The sequence below is a fragment of the Leptinotarsa decemlineata genome, unplaced genomic scaffold, assembly GCF_025532065.1.
Source record: "Leptinotarsa decemlineata unplaced genomic scaffold, Ldec_3_MD MMD2_P_RNA_scaffold_7, whole genome shotgun sequence".
Lineage (NCBI taxonomy): Eukaryota > Metazoa > Arthropoda > Insecta > Coleoptera > Chrysomelidae > Leptinotarsa > Leptinotarsa decemlineata.
In genome coordinates, this window is record NW_027412534.1 from 4098352 (window position 1) to 4117902 (window position 19551).

Sequence of the window (19551 nt, forward strand, 5' to 3'; positions counted from 1 at the left end):
AGATAATTTTCGTGAGAGCATTCACCAGCCGAGATTGGACTGACGGGGAAAGATGGACGGGAAACCTCCTTTCATTTCCGAATTTATTGAATTATATCGGGCCTACCCCTGTTTATGGAAAGTCAAGGACGCAAATAAAAGATCGCGGGATGAGGCGTACGGAGAGTTGTTGAAATTGTATCAAAAAACTGTGCCGTCAGCCACCGTTGACACAGTGAAAAAAAAATTAATAACTTGAGATGTGCGTTCCGTAAAGAGTTGAAGAAAGTAAAACAGCAAAAGTCGGGCTCATCGGGACATGACGCGTATACCCCATCACTGTGGTATTTCGACTTGCTATTGTTTACAGCCGACCATGAAGAAACTAGAGCGACAATTGGGAGTGAGGAATCACAACTCGTAACTTACTATTTTTATTCTATTCTAATTTATTCTTTAATTCATATCAAATACATACAACAGTACAAACAAATTTTCACAGTATAATATTTCACCCTCTCACCCTAATTGGTGACAAATTTGTTTTGCCAGGAAACTGCACCTTCTCCAACAAAATAGTTCTTGTAATTATCACGATTCTCCTTTGCTTTTTCACATGAAACTTGTGTATTATATCCCTGTCGTAGACCCACCATCTGATTTTCATCCCTATCCCCTCGAATAACTTCCCCACTATCAATATCTTCTACATCGAGTGAATTTGATGGCATGTACAACGGTTTTGCTTCCTTCCTCAAAAAATTATGAAGAGCACACGCTGCTAGCACAATGAAATCTATTTTTTCTGGTTTCAAGTTGATTTCTGTGTGAAATATCCGGAAACGACTTGACAGAATGCCGAAAGCATTTTCTACTATTCTGCGAACTCTGCTCAAACGGTAGTTGAATATGCGCTGGTCATAAGTCAATTGTCTTTGTGGATATGGTTTAAGTACGTTTTCATGCAAAGCAAAAGCGTCGTCAGCTACAAATACAAAATTGAGGTTTGCCTTGTTGGCACTGTTCGGTGGCAAATTGAGACTTTTGTTTAGTAACTTCGTATAAAAACCGGTACATTCAATTACACCTCCATCAGAGACTCTGCCGTTACAGCCAACGTTTACGTATATGAACTGATAGTCTGCGTTAACGATTGCCATCAAAACTATACTGCAAAACCCCTTGTAATTATAAAAATATGAGCCACTGTTTGGAGGTTTCTTGATTCTGATATGCTTCCCATCAATGGCCCCTCCACAATTAGGAAAGTTCCATCTGTTTTCGAAATCTTTCCCTGTCTGTCGCCATTCCTCTTCAGAGTTTGGTTACTGAAACAAATAATAAATATAAAACAAGGTGTATTATATGTTAATTAATATTTTATGTTATATGTTATTTATGTGATATTATATGTTATTCAGCTTTTAAAGTTTCTATTCAATTTATGTTCCAGGAGAGTCAGGATGAAACCTCAAACCATACGTCATCACAACTAGTATCGCCCCCTTCCCCAGTTGCTAGCCTCAGTTGGTCTGACAGTATTTCATCAGGCCCATCAACTTCATCCGGAAATACAAAAAAATCGGGCAATCAGAAAAAAAGAAAAGATGCTATCGACGCAGCTTTGAAAGCTTTGAAGGAGGACGATGAGTTCGATGGCATTGGGCTCAACGTCGCATGGAAATTACGCCATATGGATGGAGTTCAAAAACTGAAATGTTAATCAACAAAGTGTTGATGCATGGTGTGAAGGGAAGGCTTCAAGAGGAAACTGATTTCCTGGGTCTCAAGTTCGTACAGCCGCAAACACCAGTTCGTCGAGTAGAAACACAGATTCCCTGCTTCTTTGGTCAACATGAAAACCTCTCCCAGACTACTAACAACTTCAATCCGAGAACTGGAGGGGGAAGTACCACAAACGAATACTTGGTATCTGCTGATGCTGACTCTGATAACCAGTTGTCTGAATTGTTATTATTGAAGTAGTTGTCTGAAAATAGTTGTCCATTCGAGTGTTCGAATGTGCCGTGAGTAGACGTATATCTGTGTCGCTCCCATAAAACGAGCAAAAATCAATAGTTGATGAAGTGCTATATACCCATTTCTATTTGTGAATTTTTCCTGTGAAAACTACGTAATAGTAAATATAACACATTTTTTTCCATCAAAAATGGTTTTTACAAGGGATTTATCAGAAGAAATAAAATCATCTGTAAACGATGCAATGTTGAATCTCCTCAAGGACAAAACATTCATGAAAAACATAGCAGATAGTGTCGCCGAAGCAGTCGCAAATTCTATTGAACAAAAACTAAAGGAGATTGAAAAAAATGTTTATGAATTGAAAAACGAGTTCAATGACTTCAGGAAGAATACCAATGAGAAAATAACCATTCTACACAGCGTTATAGAAACCATGAACTCTGAAAAACAAATTATGGAAAGAAAATACGACAGCATAGAGCAGGAAATGAAAAAAAATAATATACGTGTGTTCAACTATGAAGAGAAACCGAAGGAAAGCCTGAAAGAAGAATTGATCAAGTTCCTAAATTCAAAAATGTCTATCAAGTTGAAAGATACTGACATAATTATTTGCTACAGAATAGGGAAAAAGGAATCTGAAACTAAACCTCGAGGAATATTCGTAAAACTCAGTGATTATTTCATTAAGCAAATGATTTATACAAAGAAAAGATTGCTTAAAGGTACGAGAGTAGTTATCCGTGATGACCTCACCAAAACGAAAGTCGGAATTCTCAACAAAGTTATAGAAAAAGTTTCTCTGAGAAACACATGGACTGATTCGGGAAAAATCTACGTCACCTTTAATGGGAAAGTTTCAATCATCAAATCACATGAAGATTACAACAAACTTTTCGTATCCTGAATGATATTGTATGTACTATTAAGTTAAAAACTCCTCTTTCTTTTTTTTCTTTTCTTATATCTTTAATATTTCTTGGAATTATCAATATACTTACATAATATATTCATCTATATACAAATACTATAATGTGCGTATTAAAACTTCGCTTCGTTAAATAAAAATGAAATATCGCATGGGAGTGTACCTCTTGTAATACTTACTAATTTGACATTGTTTCCGATCCATAGGCATAAGTGCTTACAATGTTAGAATTTTTTAATTTATTAGATGAGAATGAGGAAATAGAAACTTTAGAATATAACCACATCAAAGACTATTTTGTAGGAGATATAAGAGAGGACAAAGGGAGGGGTGTGTTATCAATTGCACATTTCAATATAAGGAGTATAAATAAAAATTTTGATGAGCTATTAATATATTCACAAGAATTAAACGAATATACTGATGTTTTAGTTCTGTCTGAAACTTGGAATATCGACACAATTAGTGACTATGAAATACCAGGATATATAATATATTATAATAACTCGAAAAAAATCAAAATGATGGTGTTATTGTATACGTGAAAGAGAATATGAACTCAAAAGCTACAATTGTCAAATTGACAGAAACACACTTACTATCAATAGAAATATCTATACACAACCTGTGTATAGAACTAACAGCATCATATAGATTACCGTCAACTGACACACAAGTCTACATAGATGACTTGCGTAACTATCTCTCTTCCCTTGGAAAAAGAGATTTAAATATTTTCATGGGTGATATAAATTTGAATCTGATGGATAGATCTTCAACATATATTGATGAATATGTAAATATTCTCATGCAATATGGTTATTTTTCCTTTATCAACAAGCCCACCCGTGTTACTCAAGATTCACGAAGTATTCTTGATCATATATTTTTAAGAAAAAAAAAGGGTTTGGAAAATTTAATAACAACGCCTGTCATATTTCATACAAATCTTACTGATCATTACACAACCTATCTAGAAATATTTCAAGAAAATATACCCACACAAACCATTATTAATAGGTCAATAAAGAAAGTCAACTACATAAAACTTAATGAATATCTGGAAAGCGAAAACTGGGAAGATATTATCATGTGTTCAGATGCCCAGGAAGCTTATGACAGGTTTACTTCTCAACTCCAATTTTACACTGAATTAGCCTCCCATAATCATAACATACCCGTAAAAAGACATTACAGAATTAAACCATGGATCACATCAGGACTTATAACATCCATTCGAAAGAGATAAACTAAAAAATAATTTGACACGCACTCCTTCAGTAGAGCTTAAAAAAGAATTTAACTTATATAGAAATAAATTGAACGCACTAATCAAAAACGCACTAAAATATCTAGGTATTATGATAGATCAGCATCTGAGATGGGACGCGCACTCTGATTACGTAGTGAAAAGACTCAGATTGCTAATTAAAAGCTTCTATCAATTACGAGATATTTTGGATAAAAGAAATATCTTTATATTGTATAAATCTCTAGCGGAATCTGTCCTGAGATATTGTATAAATGCTTGGGGTGGAATGTATAATAAAACAATAAAACGACTTCAAACAACACAGAACACTTTGATGAAAATTATATTGAAGAAACCTAGGTTATTCTCAACACATCAGCTATATAAAAATTCCGAGATCTTGAATGTCAGGGGTCTATATTCCTATCAATGCCTTCAGTGGATATTCAAAAACAAACAGAACTACGAAAAAAATCTTGCTGAAAAATATACAAGATCTGTTGAGGATCTATCTATCAGAATACCCAAATTCAGAAAAAGTCATACACAAAGATTTATATTCTATTTCGGACCTAAACTATACAATAAGTTACCTCTAAAAGAAAAGCAAATAACAAAAATGGCGAACTACAAACAAAACATTAAAAGTTTCATTCTCGAAAACAATAGTCTAAATTTGTAACAAATCCCTTTTACCCATCCTTGGGCCGACCCTGCCGTGCCCTAGCAGGTGGCTGCCAATTCCGAAAACCCAGACATCTATCGAAGGACAGTCAGGGAGTTACAGTTGACACACTTACGGCGTACGAATTGTCTTCGCGCTGTGAAATAATTTCCATGTATTATTGTGTACTTATCAGCCAGAAATCCATTTAATTAAATATCTTCCTGTTTCAAAGATTCTGTGAACTTTCTATAAATACCCTTTTATAGTGGCGCTCCAACTAGTGGCCAGAATATTTGAAAAAGTTGTAAGATTCTTAATGGATTTTTTACCGGTTTTATTTCGTGCCGTGTGTGACAAATACAGAATTGTTTCTTTGTTCCCGGTTTCACCGATTGATGGACATCAAACAATTGGAAACGACCAACGTGCTCGTCGTTGCTTCTGGATTTCAATTCTAAGAACTCTGATGACTCGTTTATTGTGCATTCAGTTCATCTGTTCGGATATTTAAAATATAAGTGTGTGCCATTTGGTGATTTGTAATTCTGGACTTCCAAGCGAAAACAGGGATGCAATAAGCTGGAATTTGGTATAGTATTCATCGTAGCGGCAAAACTATAAGTACGCTTTATACTTTTGACTCGCTGAACTTTGTGAAAACCAAGTACAATCACGGATCAACAGGGTGGTCACCCGTATTTTTTACGTTCGTGTGGACAATTTAGTGCGGTTGAACGTCAGGAACGTACTCAAAAACGAAATACAATGGCAAACGTAGTTTTGACTAACGAACAATTCGCGGAACTCATGTCGCGAATATCACTGGCAGGTAACACTACACAGGGTGTTACTACTGGCGGTAATTTTTCGAAGTGCTTATCACGTTTTGACGGTTCTAAAGACTCTGATGTGAATGCTTTCATTGATGCTGTTTGTATATATAAAGATTGTGCTCAAGTATCCGACGCAAATGCTCTCAAAGGACTTCCGATGTTATTCGATGGGTTCGCGGCAAAGTGGTATCAAGGCGTAAAGACTACAGTGCAAACATGGGATGATGCGCTAGCTCTATTGAAAACCACATTCGGTCCACAAAAACCACCATATAGAGTCTATCGTGAACTATTCGCTACCGAGCAAGACCTAAATACTCCAACAGACATTTTTATTTGTAAACTGCGTTCAATACTAGCACAGCTTCCTTCTGGAACTCTTACAGAAGAGGTTCAATTGGATATGGTTTATGGGTTATTGAATCGTAGAATAAGAGAGAAAGTTCCACGTGATAAAGTAAAAACTTTTAGTGAACTTTTGACAAACTCAAGGTTGATTGAAGAAACTTTCGACCGTACTGACAAGGTCGCGACGAAAGACACTAAAGAGACTCAAAGGCGCATTCGCTGCCAATACTGTAAAAACATAGGCCACACAAAAGACGAATGTAGGAAACTTTCAAACAGAAATTCTCAGGACTACGGAAAACCTAAAACATCTGCGCGTGAGCAAAATAACACCCGTGATTCGAACACCGCTCGATCTAGTTCATCCAATCCTACATCAGATAGTACTTCTCGGAGTAATACCAGTTCTCCATTATCGTGCTATGGATGCGGTATGATAGGATTCATTCGTACTAATTGCCCTTCATGTAATAATATTGAAACGTCTTCAATGGAATTTTTCAGCATCGACACGCTGATTGCTCCTCGTTCACGACCAATTATTCATGTAGAAATTTTAGGACATTACGGTCAAGGTCTCATAGACACAGCGGCAAAACAGAGTGTTGCTGGTAAGGCATTATATGATATTTTGAAACGCGAAGACCAATCATTTTCTGAAGAAAATATTTTGGTGAAGTTTGCTGATGGTCAAGGTAAAATGGAGAATGTCCTTGTAACCTGTGTTGACGTGAAGGTCAAAGGCAAGAATATACCTACCAAATTCATCATCTTCCCAGATGCGCCTAATAAAACTCTCTTTGGCATAGATTTCATACAGGATGCGAAACTTATCCTAGACGCTCATAACAAGCAGTGGTACTTCTCAGAAAACCAATCGCTTCGTTACGAATTGATGTTCGAATCTGCCACCACTTCTTCCGATATCGCTTCCTACTCGACTTCCGAAACTAGAAAGGCTGATAACTTGCGCCCGGAAGAAGGAACCATGCTCACAGATGATCAACGTTCTCGACTCCAACCCTTTCTGAATCAGCACGAGAATACATTCAGTCTGGGGGGAGAACCGACTCCCTATGCACAGCACCACATCAACACTGGCGATCACCCTCCGATTGCCTTACCTCCGTATAGAATGTTCCCAGCTAAGAAGTCATTACTGAAAAATGAATTGGATCGACTATTAGCTGAAGGCATAATAGAAGAGTGCGAAAGTCCGTGGGCCGCACCGGTTGTACTCGTTCCTAAGAAAGATGGGGGAATTCGACTGTGCGTAGACTATCAACGGCTGAATGCCATAACAACAAGTGACTCGTATCCGATTCCGCGAATGGACGATTTACTACATGCAGCCAAAAGAACGTTCTACATGACCACGATTGATTTACGATCGGGTTATCATCAAGTGAGAGTTATTGATCGTGACAAAGATAAGACTGCTTTCGTTACGCCCTTCGGGACATATCGTTACCTTTTTATGCCGTTCGGTTTGAAAGGAGCTCCCGGAACATTTCAACGATTAATGGACCAGTTTCGACGTGGTCTCGGCAGTGTAGTGATTCTCAGCTATTTGGATGATATAATTGTTCTTTCCAGTACATTTGAAGAACACCTACATGACTTGAAGCTCGTGTTCGATAGACTTGAACAATTTAAACTTCGCGCCAACCGTAGGAAGTGCGTGTTCGCGAGTGCCAAAGTAAAATACATTGGACATTACATTACTCCGGAAGGTATTTCGGTTGATCCCGAGAAGACTTCGGCGATAAGTGAACGTTTACCACCACGGAACGTCAAAGAAGTGCAATCCTTCCTTCAAACTGCTAGCTGGTATAGGCGATTTGTAGCAAACTTCGCAGAAGTATCTCGCCCGCTCAGCGATTTAACGAAAAAGAAGGCAGTATGGCGGTGGACTCCCGAATGCCAAACGTCATTTGAAAAACTGAAGCAGTTGCTGGTGTCAGCCCCTATACTTAGACAAAGTTACGAGACGAAGCCATACATTATACGTACTGATGCAAGTAGTTATGCATTAGGCGCCGTATTGCTACAAGGTGAAGGAGAAGATGAACATCCTGTAGAATACGCGAGCCGGTTGCTGAATGCCGCAGAACGAAACTATTCCATGTCAGAGAGGGAAGCCTTAGCTGTGGTGTGGGCCCTAGGAAAATTCAGAGGCTACGTTGAAGGTTCCCCGATAGTCGTGCAAACCGATCACCAACCACTACGATGGTTACTCAGCTTGAAATCTCCTACTGGTAGGTTAGCACGATGGGCTTTATTGATACAAGGTTACGATATCAAGATAGGGTACTTACCAGGGAAGCGGAACGTTGTTGCCGATACTTTATCTCGTCCTCCTTGCGACCATGAAGAACAAGTGGCTTGCGAGTTGTGCGAGGTTATTATCGAATTGCCTCATAGGAAGGCAGATGAGATAAGAAACGAACAATTGAAAGATCCTGAACTGTCAAAAATAATCAAAAGTTTCGAAGATCCTTCGGATACAGAATTTGCCAAGTGGACAGATCGAGGTTATATCCTGTCCCAGGGAGTACTATATCATTACTTCCCAGAAGAAGATGAAGAAGAAGCACAGTTGGTAGTACCTATTCATGAAAGAGACAGAATTCTAAGTGAATATCATGATGCACCAGAAGCCGCTCATTATGGTGTTGAGCGTACTCTCCAACGCATTGCGAAGAGGTATTACTTTGTAGGGATGCGACGATACGTGACCGCCTATGTAAGTAAATGCCTAGATTGTCAGCGCTACAAGGCCACAAACCAGAAACCAGGTGGACTTCTACAAACTCCTGTATATGCGCAAAGATTTGAAACCCTAGCAATAGATCTCTTCGGACCATTACCGGAAGGACCAAGTGGAGAAAGGTGGATATTCATTGTTGAAGACATTTCTACGAAGTGGGTCGAGTTATTTGCCTTGCAACGTGCTACTGCAGAGGAATGTGCCCTCACTCTAGTTAATGAAATATTTTTCCGCTATGGACTTCCTCGAAAAATCATTAGCGATAACGGCGTACAGTTTGTATCCGCTGTTATGCAACAGGTATGCTATACCTTGGACATCAAGGAGACATTTACCCCTCTTTATCACCCATCAGCCAACATGGTCGAGAGGAAAAATCGTGATCTCAAACCACGACTCGCTATCCTGGTGGGGAGCGATCATCGATCATGGCCTGAGAAGCTTGCAACGACCAGATTTGCCATGAACTCCGTATGGTGTGAAACTACAGGAAAGACTGCTGCCTACTTAACATTTGGGCGCGAGTTACGAACTCCTGACGACGTGAAACATGATTTCAGGGTCGTCACGGATACCGAGAATTTCATTCCCCAGATAACTTCTTATCTAAAGAAAATTTCAACCACTTGGCAAGAGGTCAAAGCGTTGAATGAAAAAGCACAAGACCGTCGAAAGGTCTATGCAGATGTCCGAGGAACAGATGTGGATCCTTTCAAGGTTGGTGACCTAGTGTGGGTGCAGACACACGCGCTTAGCAATGCTGCGAAAGGACTCACTGCAAAGTTTTATCCGAAAAGAGATGGACCGTACAAGATACTGAGGCAAGTATCCGCAGTCAGTTATGAAGTTGCCCATCCCGATAACCAAACCACACCATTGGGAGTTTACCATGTCTCATCTCTCACCCATGCAAAAGCCAGCGAGGTTGAGAAACCCGCGCTTGGTTTAAGAAAAAGGGGGAGACCTCCGAAGAAGAAGAAGAATACAGCCAATAGAACTGGTCCCTCCTCGAGGCGAGTTCGAGACCAGGGGGGGAGACTGTAACAAATCCCTTTTACCCAGCCTTGGGCCGACCCTGCCGTGCCCTAGCAGGTGGCTGCCAATTCCGAAAACCCAGACATCTATCGAAGGACAGTCAGGGAGTTACAGTTGACACACTTACGGCGTACGAATTGTCTTCGCGCTGTGAAATAATTTCCATGTATTGTTGTGTACTTATCAGCAGAAATCCATTTAATTAAATATCTTCCTGTTTCAAAGATTCTGTGAACTTTCTATAAATACCCTTTTATAAATTTAATTTTCAACTGATACACACTCCTCTATTAGTCTATAATTTATTATTTATTCTTTCTTATTTTCTCTTTCCCATTATCTTAACCAACCTAACTAATATAAAATTAATCTTATGATAAATTTCAAATTCATCTACTCGATATTATCAATATTATCATTTTTATTGTTCGAAACTCGCAGTGTATAAAAAAGTAAATTAAGATACCCAAATGGAAGAATGGAACATTACGATACAAGCATTCATTGCTTAGGTATGTTCTATGTTTCCTTTGGGTTTACGATGTATTTTTATTATAGTAGATATTGTACCAAACAAAATATGATAAATATATTGAATTGAATTGAATTAAAAGCGCATTAGCTTTCCGTTATTAAAATACTTATTAAAATACGTTATTAAAATACTTCCGTTATCATTTAAAATACTTATCTGATTTTTTTCTCTCAATAATTTCCAATACACAATTACATATCTGCTTACATAATTTTTAAATGTAATGGAGCAAAATAAAACATAATAAGATGAATGAAGTTTTTTTTAATTTAATCTTACCTTCAAATAAGAATCCTTTAGCACCAGGTAAAGTTGTTTGCAGGTCTCGGGTATGATTTTCCCAAGTGCTTGAGGTGAAATTCGCGTGGGAAACTTCTGATCTTCGAAACTTTGACCCGTTGTCAAAAATCTCAGAGTTGCAGTCAACCTTTCTTCGACAGTAACAGCCTGGCGCAAACGAGTGTCCATTTTTCTGATTTTCAATGCAACCAAATTTAGAAGTTTTTGGAAATTTTCTTCACTCATCCTCAGATAATTCACCAGATCCTCGTGGTGAGACAGCCTCAGTTCATGGAACAACGACATGTGAGAGCTAGCCTCTCTATCTCGCAGCCAACTTTTTACCCAGACCCTTTTTTCTTGGGGTTCCCCAAGATTGCGTCCATATCCATGTTGTAAGTTTCCTAATGTGTGATCACTTCTCCAGTCTCCCATTATTATGTCCCCTGTATCAAGTACTTCAGTATCGATGCTATTTTTGGGCAAGTAAGAGTTTGATGAATGTCGTCGTAAAAAGTTATGCAAAGCACAAGATGCAAGAAGTATATAATTGATTTTTTCAGGTTTCATATTGATTGACGTATGAAAAACTCTGAATCGGTTAGATAGAATTCCGAATGCATTTTCAACAGTACGCCGGGCTCGGCTCAATCTATAATTGAAAATCCGCTCGTCTGGTGTTAAGTTTTTTTGAGGAAAGGGTTTAACTATGTGTTCATGTAATGCGAAAGCATCATCTGCTACAAATACAAAAGTCATGTTTTCTTTCGTCGATTCCTTACTTGGCAGACCCAGTGTTCCCTGCATCAGTTTATCATAGAAAGTTGTCGTCTCCAAAACACCTCCATCAGATACTCTTCCGTTACACCCAACACTGACATAAATGAATTCATAATCGGCATTAACAATTGCCATTAGGACGATGCTATTGTAGCCTTTGTAGTTATAAAAATACGATCCACTTTTAGCAGGTTGGACAATTCTGATATGCTTGCCATCAATAGATCCTCCGCAATTGGGAAAATTCCATCTACTCTCAAAGTTTCTCGCAATGACTTGCCAGTCTTCGGATGTACTTGGAAACTGAAATAATAATGATAATAAAATGAGTACTGTTAGCATAAAAAGTGTTTATTAAGTACGTGTACAAACTCAAAGTACCCTTTTTTAAACAGTTCAGTCAGACAATGAGAATATCAACAGTCCGGCATCAATGGTTCACGAAGAGCTTGAAGACTCGAATATCACGCCAGTTAATTCTTCAGAAACTCCAATCGAGACCGGGTGTAGTAGGACCCCTTCTCGAACATATACAACTTCCTCTAGAAAAGTGCCTGCTTCAAAAAGAATGCTAACAGAGCAACGGGAAATTATTGACAAGATTTGCGGTACATTGACCGAGAAGGACAAGTCTGATGAATTTGATACAATAGGAGAAAACGTCGCCCACAAGTTTCGTCGACTAAATGAAGAACAGAGACTGTACGCGAAACATTTGATTAATAAAACCCTTTTTTACGCCATTCAAAATAGACTAACTAGTGAGTCTGATATTGTACTGAGCCAATCTGTTAACGAGACTGTTTATAATGTATCCTACTCATCGTATCTAAACAACCATCAGATACCAGTCCCAAATCAGCCATGCGTTTTCGAACGACAATATCAGCCACCCGTCCAAGATGTCCCGCCAGAGTTAACGGAGTTGATCAGTTTCAAGAAATGAAAAGAAATATGTGTACACTCCTATTCACATCAAACGTCTTTTATTTTTGTTATAATTTGAGAAATAAATTTATTTTTCCCTACCTTCAAATATTCTCTTTTCAATACTTTGTAAATTATGTTGCAGGTTTCTGGAATAATGACTCCTAGTGCCTGTGGAGAAATGAGCGTTGAAAACTTTAAATCCTCAGAAACCGTAGTGTTGCAATTAATCTTTCCTCTGCACTAATTGCTCTCCTCATTCTCGTGTTTCTCTTCGATATAAAAGGTTTCACTAGTTTTAATAACCTTTGAAAAGTGACATCACCCATACGAAGATAATTCTTTAAATCATCTGTACTAGACATACGGAGTTTTTCAATTAGTTGCATGTGTGACAAATGTTCTCTTTCAAGAAGCCAATCCTTCACCCAAAATCGCTTTCTTTGTCGAGGTGGTCTCTCTAATAGTAATAACACTATTAATAAACACGCTATTTTTCTTCTTTTTTCGAAGTTAATCATATTTGATACTTTTTGGTATATTTTGTGTCGCCGTCTTCGCCTGCTTCGGATCAACTGGACTGACGTGTGTAGTGAAATATGAGGCCGCCTGCAGTCTGCGACCTGTCCGGCCGAAACCTGAAGGCTTCATCTCTCAGGCGGCCTGAGTAATGTGTGGCCTCAATAAGGTCGCCGACGGCCGACTTGATCGACAGTCCACGGCCTGAAGGCGGCCTGTAAATGAATGGGTGCCTTTAAACATGTTTTAAATAATAAAATCCCATTTTCAACAGAACAAACAAAGATTGCCCTGAATCCTAACGATGATAAAGGCTATTTAATTCCTAAAACCTACCATACTCTTCCATGGGGACATTACTCAATTCAAAATCTATGAATATTGATTTACATTCGATGTTCAAGTGAAAACCATATATCACATTGAAAATTTCTGTTAACATATTATCTTGTTGCTGAGATACAGGTGAATTTTTGTGAATCGAAACAGAACTGTTAGAAAAGTGAACCCTACTATCATTTTATTTCAAATTAAATCACATATCTATTTTCTTTCGAGAGAGGTTTTATATAGAGCTATTTGCGATGTTTTTCCTCTACAATCTCGAAAACAAACGCTCCGGCAGCTCTACCTCCAGGGTGGTGTGGAAACGAGCAAAAGAAAACTGTTTAACGATGTACTCCCAACCTGATGATATCAACCCTCGTCCTCATTTTTATGTTCCTGGAAATATTAAATTTAACTCTTGCATCATATATTTTGTAAACACCAGACAACAATAAAAAAATATTTCTATATTGTGTAAAATTATATCTTTTCGGTTGACATTTTGTGAGACGTTGTTTTAAATCATTAGTTAACTGGAATGTTTTTATTGATCCTCAAAATATTATCTTTAATAAAAACACACTTTTTCTATGACATCCGTTATCTTGTAGAATCACTACATAACAAAGAGGAAAGATCAATGTTGACTTCACGAAGACAAATTGACATAACCATTAAATTATGTTGTATAAAAGCTGTTCGAAAAAAATTTATAACTGAAACTGGTTTTGATCTACTTCAATTTTAGATCAACTCAAAAATATATGTTAACATCTTTTGAATACATTTTGTTGATATAAATTGACGAAATCAGACATGAAAATTTAGTTTTGACCAAATAGCAGTATATTCCTTAGCAAATCACTTCAATAATTATGAATCTCGGTATTATCGAAAAAGCCAAGTCAAACAAACATGTTATTATCAGCAAACCCTTTTCAATATTATCCCTTATTGAGATCATCATATTTCATAATTACCAATCAACCACATCTATCCTTCCAATATCCTACAAAACTGTCTTCAATTTAATCAAAAGTCAAATATGGAGATTGCGATCATACTGTTCGAATGAAACAAACATATTACAATTGTCCTGTATCAATTGTTTTGGTATTCGTCTGTATGTTTGATCTCAATACCACAGAATACTGATTGTAAACAATAGAAAAGTAACACACGCTTTCCCGCCAAAATGTTAATATTAGGGAAACATCCGACACTGATGAGTGTAATTATATTCTCAGGTACCTAGAGATGGTAGCACTGAAAGACTAATTATCTGGGTAAATATATTTTATCAACTCGATTCGTCAGAACCATCTTTAGGAATGTGCTACAAATTAACAGATGCTCATATTTATGAATCAAAGATGAATAAAATGAAAGTTGAAACCTGTTCTCAGTTTTCAGCTACAGTGTCGGATCTTTAATGAAAATAATTGCACATTGGGGTAAGATATATTTGTTATTTTTATTTGTAATTGTGCTTATTTAATGAATACTGATTGATCATTGCATTTTATAATTACAACCTTAATCATTTTCATAAGGAGTACTCAAAGGTGATAACATTTTGTTGTAAAGTTATTTCTTTTCTTATCCAAATGAGGCACATACTGTGTTTTTTGTGATCAACTGTTAGTTTATTTGGCTTTCGAAGTTATTTATGTAGCAATAATGTCAATAAATCCTCCTATTTTTAGTAGATTTTACTTTTTTTCTTTTATGATCTTGATTCCATTTTATATTTCTGTATCAGATATCAAAACAACCATAGTTTACCTGCTGAAGCAGAGCACACTGCCGATTTAATTTTATTTTTGGATGAGCTGTTTGACAGTCTTAATGTCTCAAGAAAATCAAAACCAGAGGCAAAAAGATTAAAATGTGCACTTACATTCAGGACATTCCAAGTTTTGGAAAGAAGCTTTGCCACTTATAACACGTATGAGATATTTTTCTTTACAGAAAAATAAATTTATACTTCCTCCTACTTTGAAAAATCTACATTTTACTTTGCGTGGATTTTTGTATTTAAAAAATATTCTCCTAACTAAATTCGATTTCAAATATATATTAACGGCAGCATTCAATCAAGATGCACTTGAAAATTTTTTTAGTTACATTAGAAGTCATGGAGTTAGAAATACAAAACCTGATGTTTCTCATTTCATCAGTTCTTTCAAAACTTTATTAGCAAATAATTTCATGTGTGCTCACTCGCCAGGATCAAACTGTGAAAGAGATATGTCAACAAGAGCTCTCGATGATTTAAGAAGTTTTTTGTGCGGAGAATATGTTGCTGGGGTTCATCCTTTAGATGATTCTACTTTGTTAGTACCTGGCATACCAGACAATTTACATATTGGTAAAACAAAATTGGCAAGATGTACATTGAAGTACATGAGTGGGTCAATAGGTAGAATTCTTTTAAAATCCAAAATTGTTAATAATTGTGATGATTGTAAAAGAAATATTTTATTTAGGTATAACTCAGAGTCGGATGACGATTTTATAGATGCTCGACAGTATGAACGAGGTCATTTGATTCGACCGGGGCAGTGTTTGAATTTCTTAGTTAGACAGTCTCTTAATTATCTTTTCTACATTATTCCTCGGTTAGGAACTGCATGTTGGAGAACATTTTAACAAATAAATTGTATTTTCAGCCTCTTAATTGTCCTCAACATGATACAGGCAAAAAACTTTGTCAAATTATAATTCGCTGTAATTTATTTTGGTGGACTAAAAGTGTTAATAAAATTGCAAAGGGAATTGACACAAAATTTTCTAAATTTCTATCCAAAAACCCTCCCAAAGCATATATAGATCCGATTAAAGTGCATGCTCGATAGATTATATGAAATCTTAAACAAATCTATTTCAAGTAGTAATTTGGAATAATAAACTAGTAACTATTATCTACACCATATTATAAGATAGTTAATATAGACCAATATATATACTTTCAATGGATAGTCATTATTGGAAAATTGGTTTCACATTGAACTCCTTATAATTATTATCAAAATATCACAGAGGTTATACTTGACATGTATAATTTTTACTATTAATAAAATTGTTATTTTCGGTTAATCTTTTATTTTTTTCAGGGATTTCAAATCAATTTATATTATATTAGACAATGGAAGTCCGAACTGATAAATACACCTCGAAACATTGTCAACCACCTTCAAACAAACGTTCAACAAATATATTTCAGCATGACCCAAGTATTCCAATTTATAGGATCCAGTGCTACATTTCAAAACATATATAAAATATAAACATCGAACATTTCATATCTGAGAAATTTCAATAAACCTTGCAATTCTGAAGACAGATTCAATAAATGATATTTCGGTATGAGGCACATACTCCTGATGCGTTATGATTCGTAACTGATATAATGACGCACCAATCTTCACACCTGATTGCTTGAAAAATGTTCCTGAACCTTGAGAATTGAAAACATATTCAACAAATGATGATGATGATGTATAGTTCCTTCTCGAGACCTTCCTTTGTATTACAGAGCTTGAAAGCACGATCTAATAGAGTATTGATGATTCATCTTTAAGACGATTGATGGTGGTTGGATTCGTGGTTCAGATACTGTCCCGTGTGAGGATTTTCGCTATACAGATGTTTCCCACTTAGTGCCGGTCCTCTTCACCAATACGTTTAAGAATGGCAATTCGTTGTGGACTTCCTTCTTCATATTTCCTGGTTATCTACTATATTTTTCTCGCAGTTCTCGGCCGTGCAAAAAACTACGTATGTGCGTTAAGAAGTATTTCAGTATGACTCAAATATTTCTTTTCATAAGATCCAGTGCAATATTTTATTATAGATACAAAATATGAGCATTGAACATCTGCTTTTCTGAAAAAATTCAATAAACCTTGCAATTTAAAGACAGATTCAACAAATATTTCAGTATGAGGCACATATTTCATTTTATAAGATCCAGTGCAATATTTCATGACAGATATAAAATATAAGCATTGAACACTTCACATATGCTTTCATTAGAAAATTCAATGAATGTTGCGATTTGATGACCAATTCAACAAATCAGATTTCAGTAAGACCTACATATTTCATTTTATAAGATCCGGTGTTATATTTCATAACAGATAGAAAATATGAGCATTGAACACTTCACATCTGCTTTCCTAACTAACAAAATTCAATGAACCTTGCAATTTGAAGACAGATTCAACAAATAATATTTCAGTATGAAGCACATGTTTCATTTTATATATCCAATGCTATATTTCATAACATATATAAAATATAAACATGAAACACTTCACATCTGCTTTCCTGAGAAAATTTAAACCTTGCAATCTGAAAACAGATTCAACAAATAATATTTCAGTATGAGGCACATATTTCATTTTATAAAATCCAGTGCTATATTTCATAACAGATATAAAATATAAGCATTGAACACTTCACATCTGCTTTCCTGAGAAAATTCAATAAACCTTGCAATTTAAAGACAGATTCAACAAATAATATTTCGGTATGAGGCACATACTCCTTGTGATGAGACCTAGTTGTTATGTTTCGTAACTGATATAATGAAAAAGCAATCTTCACACCTGTTTTCTTGAAAAATATTCCTGGACCTTGCGATTTGAAAACATATTCAACAAATGATATTTTAATATGATAAAAATATTTCTTTTCATAAGATCCAGTGCAATATTTTATAACAGATATAAAATATAAGCATTGAACATTTCACATCTCGTCGCCTTAATTAGCAAAGCTCCTAACTCCCTATTATACCCGAAATAATATTATGTTGCCATCTGTTAGTGCGAAACCCAAGTAACCGCCTTTCCTAAAACGGTTTTCTACAATCTTTCAACTCAGTCACAATTTCCATTTTAGAAAATTGTGTAACTCCACAAACATAAAATGAGGTAGGCATGTCTTGTAACTCCGTCCCAAGTGGCCATTTCAAGCGTGTTTGTTGTACCTAACGCTAGTTGCACACACACCGATTTTGGACGGCCGACTTTGTACCCGTCGTCCAAATTCCAATAGTGAACCACTTGTGGGAACGGGACCTGGCACACACGCCGACCGGTGATCGTCGCCGGTAAAATACCGGTGAGTAGCCGTCCACTGCCACTGTATCGCCGGCAGTACCGGGAAGTAGTGGCGTACATGACTAAATACACTCTTGCATACTCACCGGTTTTTTACCGACCATTCCAGTCTCGAATGCTCGGTGAAATTGTAGTTACTACGCATTAACTTCGTTTTGATAGTGCGTGCTAATTACGACAACAAAGCAACTGATTGTTTGACCGATACAAATCCGGTGAGTGTGCAAGCACCCGCTACCAATAGAATATCGGCCGATTTTGGACGGCCGACTTTGTACCGGTCGTCCAAATTCCAATAGTGAACCACATGTGGGAACGGGACCTGGCACACACGCCGACCGGTGATCGTCGACGGTAAAATACCGGTGAGCAGCCGTCCACTGCCACCCACAATTCAGTTCGACTCGAGACGCCGAAGTGTAAGCATTGAAGCGAAAGCCGAAGTGTTACCTAAAGTGCTACGTTAGAATTTTAAAATCAGTGCGATTATAAAACGTTTACAGTGTTGCGTTAACCTAAACACTGTGAAGCTAGTTCTTTTCAGAACTGTGTGTGCGAAAGCACACGATTAAAGCGAAAGCGATTAAGCTCTCTTTTCTTTTTTCTTTTACAGACTTTTAGGACCCAGCCCATTGAAAAATGGAGCACGGGAAACTAGAGGAAACCTAGCAAGAAATTAGAGAGGAGAATAAGCAGCTATGGGCAATTAACAAGAAATATGAGGAAGACATCACCGCAATGAAGGAGATTATCCTTAGCATGAAAGGAAGAATAGATGAACTCCTAAAGGACAAGGAGGAACTACAGAAGAAAACGAAGGAAAACAAACCGGACCAGAAAAAAGATACACCCGAAAAGGAGAAAGAGAAAAACAAAAAAGAGAAGAAGGAAGCCCAAAAGGACAAGGACAACGAGGACAAAAATAAGGCCAATAAAATCCTGACAACAGCCCCCGAGACGGACAAGGAGAAAAACGAAGACAACAAAACTACCAAGAGGACAAGAGCCCAAGTAGTAACAACCGAGACAGAAACGGACGACGAAGGTTTCCAAAAAGTGGAAACCAAAAAAAGCCGAAAAACCAAGAAGAGAACGACAAATGATTTAGAAGAAATCAGAATGGACGCGGAAACAACGTCCATGGACATGGAAACGACGTCCATAACTGGCGTACCAGTCGTACCAACCAGAGAACGTAAAACTCCGGAGGTCCCAGTCTGGCCAACCCCCAGGCCAACCGAGGACAGGCCAAACGAACAA

At 37.0% G+C, this 19551-nt stretch overlaps 1 protein-coding gene across 1 annotated transcript; it reads right to left on the reverse strand.

Annotated features, from left to right (window-relative positions):
- Window positions 1–400: 400 nt before the first annotated feature.
- Window positions 401–17234, reverse strand: LOC141480318 (uncharacterized). Its single transcript, XM_074170228.1, has 2 exons — window positions 10610–17234; window positions 401–1307 (listed from the first exon to the last, which is right to left on the reverse strand). The coding sequence occupies exons 1-2, from the start codon at window positions 11729–11731 to the stop codon at window positions 1305–1307; spliced, it is 1125 nt and encodes a 374-aa protein (XP_074026329.1). The 5' UTR covers window positions 11732–17234; the 3' UTR covers window positions 401–1304.
- Between the last annotated feature and the right edge of the window lie 2317 nt (window positions 17235–19551).